This window comes from Pavona decussata, unplaced genomic scaffold (assembly GCF_977016875.1).
Source record: "Pavona decussata unplaced genomic scaffold, jaPavDecu1.1 SCAFFOLD_91, whole genome shotgun sequence".
NCBI classification, from domain to species: domain Eukaryota; kingdom Metazoa; phylum Cnidaria; class Anthozoa; order Scleractinia; family Agariciidae; genus Pavona; species Pavona decussata.
In genome coordinates, this window is record NW_028145508.1 from 760,001 (window position 1) to 770,664 (window position 10,664).

Consider the following 10,664-nt stretch of genomic DNA (forward strand, 5'->3'; position numbering starts at 1 on the left):
TTACAATCTAGCTTCAGATTTACAATGTGGCAGCCTTTGCCTATTACTGCTTTTAAGGGTGGGGTAGGGTGCCGGAGCACTACTTTGGGGTGATTGCTACATTCTGTTGATGGGCTTCTTAATGTTAAATTCTACCTAGTAACTTTCACTTTTAAACTAAACAAATAAAAAATGCAGGTATGATGATATTTCAGAAGAAAATTGTCACTAAAAACAGTGCATTGTAATACAACAATGCTGGAAATAATAGTTTAATAGGTGTATTGAACAGAGCATGAATCAACCTAAACATTTTGAAGGAGAAAAATCAGAGAAACTGGTCATCGAGGCCGACATAATATGTTTGGAGAAGTCAGATCCACAAGAAGACTAAAGAAAGTTTGCCTGCCTGTTTTGTTCTATTCATTTTCAACTACCCTGAGTGGTCAGTCATCTTTTCTGCAGTTAAACTGGCCACAATGCTGCTTCTTGTGAATGTCCAGTGTTGGTCAGGATTGATAACCTTTCAATAATTATTTAAAACGACTTCTCACCTCAATATCTATCAGTGTCTCTTGAAGATTGGAACTCAATTCACTGAAAAATTCATAAAATGAAAATTATTTGCAATTCAGGGCAGCCCTGCCGCATTATCAAGGTAGGGTAAAAATACCGTGTGTGATAAAGACCATATAATTCAAACCAGGACTTGACAATGTTCAAAGTTCATGCTGGTCATGTTTTGAGAGTCAGTGTGTTTTGAGGTTGAGTATGGTAAATTTGATCAAATCGCCACATGCAAATTCATGACACGCCTCTCCCCTTGTTACATATTATTTTTAATAATGATGGTTGAATACGCCATTTCCGAGTTGCTGTGAGCCTCACTATGAAAGCAAGGCTTAAAAGTGCAAAACTTTCCATATGAAAATTAGTTTTGTTTGCATATGAATGAAAACTAATTTTCATAACAAAAACTTTGCACTTAGCCTCGCTTTCATAATGAGGTTCAAAGCAACTTGGAAATGGTCTATTATGTACATTTACTTTAATTATTGTTGTTGCAGTTAAGTGAGATCAAATGGTTAGACCTTTTCTTGTGCAGTTGAAATAAAATAAACACTAAAGACACTGCATACATGTAGTTTTTGACAAATGAAAACCACTAAATAAATATCATTCATAAGATTTCATTATGATTACATTGTAACTCAGATTAAGAAAATTATTTTGAGCCTTTTTTGTGTTGGTGTTGATGCAAAGGTGTTCCTAATTAGTAATAATTTGTTTGTGCGCAGATACACCATGTTATACCTTATACAGCTGTAATGTTTAAATGCTTGGGCTGCCTTCTCGCATTCAAGACACAAATTAATGGCACCTGGATAATCTTCTTCCTACAAAAAATTTAATCAGACAGCTTCCAACATTTCTACAGTATATTTAAACTTAACAAAATAGATGAGGGGGTTAACTGGTGAAAATGAGTTGATGGGGCAACTTGGCCACCGTAAAGAGATTCGAGTGCTAACGTTTCAGGTGTTAGCCTTCATCATTTGAATCTCTTTACCATGGCTAAATTACCTTAGCAACTATGTTAATAAAAACCAAATATTTCTTTAAACTTTTAATTGGTTATTCTGCCTTGCTGTTATTTGGATATTAAATAGTTCTCATAATTAGCAGTCCAAATTATCAAAACGTAGGCATGTAATGTGTGCAGACGTCAGCTGAAAGTATGATTGCCTGGGTGAACAAAAGTATAGTACTGAGAAGGTTTGTCAATTTTCCCAAGAACAATCCTACATGACTGTATACTCATTTGAATGAGAATTCTAGCAATGTATAATACGTGGTTCCAGAAAATATCCCTACCACCTCCCCACCCCCCTCCCCCACCCCAAGGAACTTCTTCAAAAAATCTGAGAGGGAGGGGTTGCAAAAACCAGAGCTATTTAAAACTAAAGATACTGGTTGTCAGCCACTCATTAATTTCAACTCGGAAACCATGCCAATCGGCAAATATCATCGATATTAGTATTTTTGCAAAGTATTGTAGAGATCTGAGTACAGGAAATTAGAGCTAGAGGGGGAGGGTAGCTGGCATGAGCCCAAAAATGACCAACGTTGTAAGAAAGGACGAAATCAGAGTAAGAGGGGAAGTTATTTTAAAATTTCGGCTTAAATGAAAAAGTATTTAAGACTCAAGATAGCCAACGGACAACAGGCATTTATATAATAGTGTCAAAGTTGGGTGGGAGTGTCTGTCACGTGACTTAAGCCGCCGTTACACGTTGAAACTTTTAGCTGAAACTTGTGTGCAACGGCGAACGAGACCAGTTTCACGAAGTGGTGTTACACGGTGAAACTCTTGTTTTTTCACCACTGAGACCGTTGCGAGCCGTTGCAGAAGTAGAAAGCAGTTCTACTTTTCGTGAAACTTGTCTCGCAACGGAAGTTCGAAAAAGTTTCACGAAACCGACCATGTTACACGGTGCAACGCCTGCTGAAACTTGTTTCGCAGCACCGTTGCACACAAGTTTCAGCTCAAAGTTTCAACGTGTAACGGCGGCTTTACCCTCGTCCAAACCATAGCCCTCACACGTACATCACCCTAGGGGCCAGAACTTAACCCTAATCCTGGATACCCTAGCTCCAACCATAGTTTTGAGTAATGCTTGTGTATGGCTTTCATCTGGTGATGTCACAAGTCCCGGTCACGTGACCTTGATTTTTTCCCTTAACCCTTTCACTGCCAAATTTCTTGGACTCTCTGGACAATAATGTAGATGACCAAAATGGATTTAGTTGTCCTATATGAAGATCTCCTTTGAAATGTTCGCTGCTCTGCAATAACGAGGACTCAAGTTTTTTTGTGACGTCACCTATTTGAACTGTTGTTGTCTTGCTCGCGAGCACAAACACATTCTAATCGGTAAGTTGTCGGTTTATAAGTGTACTTTCGGGCCATTTTCCACTACAGAAGCTCCCAGGCTGGCATGGCTAGAATGGAGAGTAGAGGCAATCCTCTGAAAGAATCCAGAGGTGAGAGATGATTTCATAGCGACTGGGACGCCAAAATTGTTCGTATCGAGTGATGGTGGCTCACGAGTGAAGTTGTCTCTCTGGCCGTTCTGTGCGTGGATTCTCGGACCTACCTAGGCAATTTGGGGGAGATTTGACTTGCAAAGAAAACGATGTGTGCGATATTTTGCCAGTAGGACCGGGTGGCTCGACACTTATAAAAAAACTACTGAATTAAGATGGCGGGACCTCCATTTCGTCGTTGTATCGAAATTACCCAGAATGCAACTCGGATGGCAAATGGGAAATCACGGGCTTTGAAAAGTGGCTCAAATCAAATGGCTGATGTTCGAACAGCTGTGCTCGTGAGAGACAAAATTGGAGATAAATGCTTAGTCATGAGATTAAGGTTTGCTGTCATGAAGGAATTTTGGTTTTAAAATGAGATTTTGAATATTATTAAAAAATTGGAAGCAAAGATGTGTGTTTTTCAGCTTTTCTTCGATGCCGCAGAAAACGGGCATTTTTGGTTTTGCTTGAAGATAAATGTTGATATGGAATGGCAAACGGAAGATAAACTCAGTTTATTTGCACTTAAAGCCGAAAACACTTACTAATTAACACTATTAGTTGACCATAATAACCAGATTTCTGGATTTGAGAACGTGGCCAATCTTGAAAGTGGTAGGCTCTAAAACGGCGACATTAGTCGCCTTTAGTGGTGAAAGGGTTAAAGGAAAGTGTGATGGTAGATTGAAATTTCAAGAGGGGTGGGGTGGCAGTCCAAACGAACAAAACCTTCTTTGAAGTGATGTGCAGATGTTTTTGGAACAATGCAATAAGATTCCTGGATTCAAACCATTTACTCTGACCCAGAAAAAGTTTGTCAAAACAATCCATGCTTCCTTAAACTGATAGCTATAGAGAAGCATGACTGATATTGTCCCTAACTCTTACCTCAAGCATTTCCTTGAGTCTAATATCTGTCCTTTGCTGCAATATGGAAAATTCATCAATAAAACAACTTCATAAAATTTATTTTTATTTTTTTTTTAAAAAAAAAGCTTAAATTTTAGCTATTTCGGCTTCCAGACTGAAGACTTTGATAAAATATTATGATAAAAAGTGCATGAATGCATGGATATATATACACGTACATGTAAGTGTAAGTAAGTGCCAAAAAATAGCCGAGCAATAAACTCGTTGTATGAAGCTATTTTAAAAGAATCAAGTAAAACTTAGTTTTTGATCAATTTTAACTGCCAAGGACAAGAATAAGTTAGAATAACTTAAGCATGAAGAAAAAGACATGATCTCGCTTTAAGCCACACATTCGACGCACTGTAAAATCAACATTAAAACAATGTAAAACTGCAAAAACACGGCTAGGTTTGAAATATATTTTGAACCTCTTCAGCCATCTGTCAAATCGTTCCTCAAATTTTATATGCAGGGCAGACAACTGAAGAGGCTTGAAAAGTGAAAAAAACTTTGAAGTGCCATGTTTTTGTAGTATGTTTTACATCATTTCAATGTTGATTTAACTGAGTCTGTTGAATGTGTACCTAAGACGAGATGTCTTACTCTTCCTATTTAATAACTTGATGTATTTAGCAGTTTCTACATTATTACAGAAAAAAAAACATACTCCACCCATGGAAGGTTTTTTGTTTTGCACCCCCCTTCCCCCAGGAAATTCCAGTTTAGCTTCACACTTTGCTTCTAAAATTTTGGCTTTTAAGACCTCCCTCCTCCTAGGAATTTCCAATGACCTTCAACAGGGTGGGTATGGATTTTTTCTGGACCTGCACATTATTATTAATACCAGTCCTTCCCCTAGTCCCAGAAGGTCTAAATAGGGTTAAGATAATGTCCCTTTTAACAGCTATGGATAAAAGTTAAAGAGAGCGGTCAGGAAGAATTGCTGCTTACCAGCGTCTTGATTGTCCTTAGTGAGTCCAGAAGAATCAGGAGATGTTGCTTTTTGCGATGCTTGGCTAAAATTCCTAACCCACCAACAGACACTCCTCTCTTGGCACGATCTAATTGTCTGAAAGGAAACAAAGTGTAAGCTCCATGAAAATAAAAATAATTTACCGAAAAGACAGGCTTAGCATAAGAGCATAAATGATAGCCCTAAACTACAGTACACGTTCAGTTATTTCAAAACCACGACTGTCAACAAACCTTCTTCCTCGATCACAAATTGATGACGCAGTGTGCAACGACTCCTGCAAATCCATCACTCTTTGCAGTTCCTGAAAGATGTCAGCCATAAATAATTTAAACAATAAATTCACAGCATGCAAAGAAATTAAAGCAAGCTGTTAGATTCCATCTTACTGTACAGAGTCTTGGACACAAATTATTGATTGTTACCTGTACAAATTGATTGTGATTGTCCAGGACTTTTGTGTACAGCGTCTTTGACACCTGAAAAATTCAATTAATAATCTGTTATTAGCTATCTTCAATTCAAATCAAGTTTCCAATCCGGCAGCATTACTTAAGTCTTGCTTTGCAATAATTTATTTCACTTTAGCTTGTTGGGTAACCTCCCGTCATAATAAAAGATTGCTGGCTGTACTGACTGTTTGTTCTGGTGAAATCCTTACAACTTCAATAACAGTGTAACCGTATTGGTTATTTAATAATAAATTATTAACCAAGTTGAGATTAGAGCTAAAAGAAGATGGCGGCATCAACTCGTAAGCTACACATATCATCCTTCATTTGCACCACATCTAGGCAGGACTAAACCAATGAAGCTGGCCTCTAAAATCACTTCAAGAAATGTTTAAAAGATTGACCCACAAGGCGCTACATTATTGACGTTTGAGACAGATGGATGCAAATGATGAATTAACCATTTACAAACCATGGATTTACAGATGGAGAATGAGAGAGAAATTGGCTAATTTACTTGTTGCTACAAGGGTGGGTTAGAATCCATCTTACCGCCTGAAGCTGTCTCCGAAGACTGTTACGATAAGCATCAAGTTCATCAAGGTCAAGAACTTCTGGAAGTTGCTGTTAAAAACAATGAGATTTTCAGCACAAATTAACATTGATAGTCAATGGCAAGGACATAATTATCATTTAAGGTATTAACTACAAAATTAATATAACACTGTTCATTAGCTATGTCAATTAAGACATGATAACTGGCACATACTAGGCATCAAAGTGACAAATATGGTAATGGTATTTTTTAGGTACAAGAAACTTTTTAGGGCTTACAATTTGTAACTTTAGAGTAAAATTCTGTAAATGAATGTTGTAAAATAAATAATTAAAATTTAAATTTACAGTAGCTGGTCCAGAGTGGCTCAATCTAAGTTTGGACAGGGTGTGCCACCAAGGCTGTGAAACCCAGTGACCCAGTTTAATGTGGCCATAGTAAATGAAATTTAGGCAAAGTTAAACGCACGTCAATGCTGATAAACAGTCTTCCACATTGATTTATACCGCGTGGGTGGCTGTATGGGTTTAATGGCAGGGGCTTTGCAGCTCTCCCTTTGGTGGTAGATAATTTTACTATTGCCCATTGTGCAGTTCCAGAAAATATCCATACTCCACCCATGGAAGGTTTTTTTATTTTGCACCCCCCCCCCTCCCCTTATGAAATTCCAGTTAAGCTTCATACTTCACTTCTAAAATTTTGACTTTTAAGAACCCCCTCCCCCTGGGAAATTTCCAACATTTGACCTTCCATGAGATGGGTATGGATTTTTTCTGGAACTACAGATAACCATTGCATGTTTGGTCCCTGAGAATGTTTGCTCTCTGACCCTCCCCCCATTTGGATGAGTTTGTTATGGAGTCTTGGTACATGCAAGTATCTTCTTTTGGTTTGCACTGATTTTGTTGTTCACTGTGATGGTGCCTGGTGGGTGATTGCCACTCACAGTATAGCCTTGGTTACTGTTTCACTCAGTTGGTAAAATGAGTTTAAAGACAAAATTTCAGTTGGCACTTCCCTTCTCTGTTTGTGACTTGCCTTGAAAAACAAACCCACTCTTTGTCAAAAACACTGAAGTCACATGACTTTCATTAAACTCTGGATAAGTGAATTCGGCAATTATTAACCCTTTAACTCCTAATATCAAAGAACAAATTCTCCTATCTTGTCCCCTAACTCTTAAAGTACTGTGGAGAACTTATTAAAATATCAACTGAAGAAAATTCACCTTGGGTGATCATATCCTTAATTCTCATGAACTCAGGGGTTGAATAAGCATTGATATTATGAGGAGAAATTTGATGCTGATCGCTGGGTCATAAAACGTAAACCTCCCATTCTTTATTGTCTTTTGGTTATTTTCAAACTCTCTGTCTACCAGCTACTAAATGACAGCCCTGAATTGGATGCAAGGTTCAAGATTCCACTACACAAAATGTCAGGGAAAATAGTCAAAATCTTAAGTGTAGTTTAGTTGTTGTTTCTTCCATAACGATTTCTGAGAATAATCCCTATGAATGCCTGTAAGATCCTGTGGGATCCCATGTAGAGCAGGTTTTTGTTGAGAATGATGTGTTAATCAGTAAATGACACCGGCATACTTGGGAAAAAAAATCTGAGTGCTCCTATCAGGAGTCGAAACTAAGACCTTCTGATTACTAGTTCAGATGCTCTACCACTAAGCTACAGGAAACTTGTGAGAGCTATTAGGACATTAAACTAGGTTCATGGGACAAACATCCTGCAAACTGCAAGGATTGGAATGTCAATGTGTGGCATATGCACAGTGGAAATAATGTGATGGAATATGTTAAGCCTGGTAAATAAATGAGAATGATGTATCAATCAGTAAATGACACAGGTATATATTTCAGAAAAAAATCTGAGTGCTCCTATCAGGAGTTTTCTGCTTGTTTTCTCCTTGTTTTCTGCTAACTTATAAGGTATGCTTACATGTAGAATGAATTATCATCTGGTACTCACATGAAGTTCATGATCACTTGAATCAAATGAAGAATCACTGAAATAAATATCTTTTATTTCTTCTAAAACCTGAAGGACAATGCAATAATGTCATAAAATTGACAGCTGAGAACTTAAGGGTGTGGGTGGAGGACATTGCATGTAAAGTTTAACTAGCAGGTACCAGTATACACTAAGATTATAAGAATAACAACTAACAAAGACAGAAATTAAGTTAAATATCTGTTGAGCAAACCTCTTCGTTAGAGCGTGGGTCATCTTGGAATTCCCGAACATCATCCTGAAAATGATTGCATACTTGATCAATGGAAGTGTTTGTCCACTATACATGCATTAATTTGCCATCACTGGATGCACCCTTATTGAAAATCCCTGAATTTTCCTCCCCATTTCCGGCAAAAGCACAACACTTTTTCAACTTGAAAAGAAGTAATAAATAGACTGGTCATCTACCATCAATATATCATTCTGCACTGCTTCACTTTCTCCAATCTAAAAAAGGGGGATCTAGCACTTGGGCCTGTGGATGAAATCCGGAAGTGCAACCATTTATCTCCTTAGTTTACATTATTTCTGTACCCTAAATGCTAGTTGTTGAGTACTTACTTTGTATGAATAATAAGGCAGTTTATTTTCCAACTTTTATCTCAAGGGGAAATTCACAACAGATTACTATTTTGACACGCTTATTAATTAAAGGGTTAATTAATTGCTGGAAGGTTCTTGAAAAATTCTTTAATTATACTGAAAATATTCTTTCTGGATCTAAGCTAAGGCACCACGGATAAATCATACATGAAAATCAGCTGCTGAAAATTAATCAGCAACATAAATAATGGTGTTTATCAAAATGGATGTTAACAATAATTATTGGTAGCTTGTGGATGCGCACATCATTGACTTTGTATGAATATTGTGTACCATAACACAATTTTCTTAAAGGCATTGAAGTAGACAGACTTCATACGAACCTTATAGACAACTTCTGAAAGGTTCTCTGTGGAGCTTCCTTCAAGAGAGTCTTTCTGAGAACGCTATGAACAAGAAACAACAAGAGACCCAATGGCCATTGAAGGCAATCAGCTGAAACTGGCGAAATATCAACATTGGGTATATTTTTTGTTCATAGGAAATATCACAACCAGCTGGTTAAACCTGCAAAGACAATACTCACGTCTAGGCCAAGAAACGAACGAAATCGATTTCGCAGAGCCATAAAGCTCGACTTTTGCGGAAATTATGTATCTTTTCCTCCAACAAATTTATCTTTCTTTACCCATCATTTTGTTCGTCTTTCCCAAACAGAATCGAAGGTTTACAAGGTCAGCGGTCATGCGTTGCAAAAGGTAGATACGTTATGTATGAATAAAATGAAAGGGGTGGGGTTCAGAAGTTTCTGTAAACCCTCCAATAATACTGATAAGTATGAGTCAATGAAAAGGAAAGAGTCCCGGGAAAGAGTATGCCTCTCTAACTTTGCGTACTCTGTCACGATCCGGTACGGATCTTTGGTCCTTACTTACACATGCTACGGTTTAACAGTTACCCATTGCAGAAGATCGTAGTTTTGTCTCTAAGCTAAGGCTACAATCCTTGCTTCCGTAGTTTTATTAACCCTAATTTTCCATTTTTCAGAGTCATTGATTTCAGCCCCAGCTTCTTCACAATTAACCTGGCCCTAGCGCCCGGGTCGGCAGGTCTATTTCGGGGGTGAGGGGTAGGGGGTGGGGGTGAGGGGTGGGGGTTGATGGGTGAGGGGTGAGGGGTGGGGGTGAAGGGTGGGGGGTGAGGGGTGAGGGGTGAGCCAATTGTTGGAAACGAATTGTAGTCTGAAATGTCAGCCGTCTCTTCTCCCTAACCCACAAGGGGTTAGGGGGAGGAGACAGCTGAAATTTCAGACTACAGTCGAACCTGTATATAACGGCCCTATATTAAGCGGCCACCCTCTATTAAGCGGCCAGTTTTTAAGTCCCGATTTTTCGTGCATACAAACGCTGTATTTGTCACCTTAGGCGGCCACCTCTATATAGTGGCCGCGGCCACCCTCAGAGCATTCCTATGTTTGTCTTTCTTTGTTATTTTTACCTGTATTAAGCGGCCACCCTTAAATGGAAACTAAGCCATTTGCACAGTTCCGTGGATAACAGGAATTGTCGCTGCGCTGGCAATGCCAACAGTCAACGACTTGCTCTACAAACAAAAGTTTCAAATTCCGAGGCGCCAAACGCACTTGTCGGACTTTTTTAAGTCGCCGTAATTCTTACCCTCTTTTTTCCTATTTTAACTAGAAGAATTTTATTGTATATAACTTTAAATTAGCAACATTACCGTTATAACTCCACTTCGATCGTAACAACCATGAAATGACGGAATGAGATATTTTGTTGTGAGCTGCAGGTCACGTAAGTAAGTGAGTTTGAAATACAGTACTGTACACCGTACAAGAGTAGAGGAAGATTTATTGCACAGTGCTTTTGCACAATGTTACGTATATTATACCATTAAGTTACAAGTTGGCACTGAACTTTGTTTAAAGTATTGATCTCTTGAAAGAGTGTTGATTGTCGTATTGTTTCCTTGCATGAAATGTTTTTGAATGATACACCATTAAAATTGACATTAGACCACGCCCAGTGAGTATTTTTAGTGATCCTGTATTAAGCGGCTACCTGTATTGAGCGGCCAGTTCCACAAGTCCCGAGGGTGGCCGTTATAT

The 10,664-nt window shown here is 38.3% G+C and overlaps 1 protein-coding gene and 1 long non-coding RNA gene across 3 annotated transcripts in view; one reads left to right on the forward strand and one right to left on the reverse strand.

Moving 5' to 3' along the window:
* The window catches only part of LOC146474090 (syndetin-like), a 43,064-nt gene extending 33,717 nt beyond the window's left edge, over positions 1-9,347 (reverse strand). The window contains exons 1-11 of one of the 2 annotated variants that reach the window (XM_085117351.1): positions 9,123-9,346; positions 8,920-8,982; positions 8,184-8,228; positions 7,949-8,017; positions 5,962-6,033; positions 5,383-5,436; positions 5,191-5,261; positions 4,936-5,053; positions 3,961-3,996; positions 1,294-1,376; positions 534-576 (exon numbers count right to left, since the gene is read on the reverse strand). In XM_085117351.1, the coding sequence (XP_084973477.1) occupies positions 534-576; positions 1,294-1,376; positions 3,961-3,996; positions 4,936-5,053; positions 5,191-5,261; positions 5,383-5,436; positions 5,962-6,033; positions 7,949-8,017; positions 8,184-8,228; positions 8,920-8,982; positions 9,123-9,164 (696 nt within the window). In that variant the 5' untranslated portion in view covers positions 9,165-9,346. Of the gene's footprint in view, positions 1-533; positions 577-1,293; positions 1,377-3,960; positions 3,997-4,935; positions 5,054-5,190; positions 5,262-5,382; positions 5,437-5,961; positions 6,034-7,948; positions 8,018-8,183; positions 8,229-8,919; positions 8,983-9,122 lie in introns of both variants that reach the window. The other variant, XM_085117352.1, reaches the window with a different exon arrangement.
* Positions 1-10,664, forward strand: part of LOC146474091 (uncharacterized) — a 61,215-nt gene that overhangs the window by 9,275 nt on the left and 41,276 nt on the right. The gene's annotated exons all lie outside the window — the stretch shown is intronic.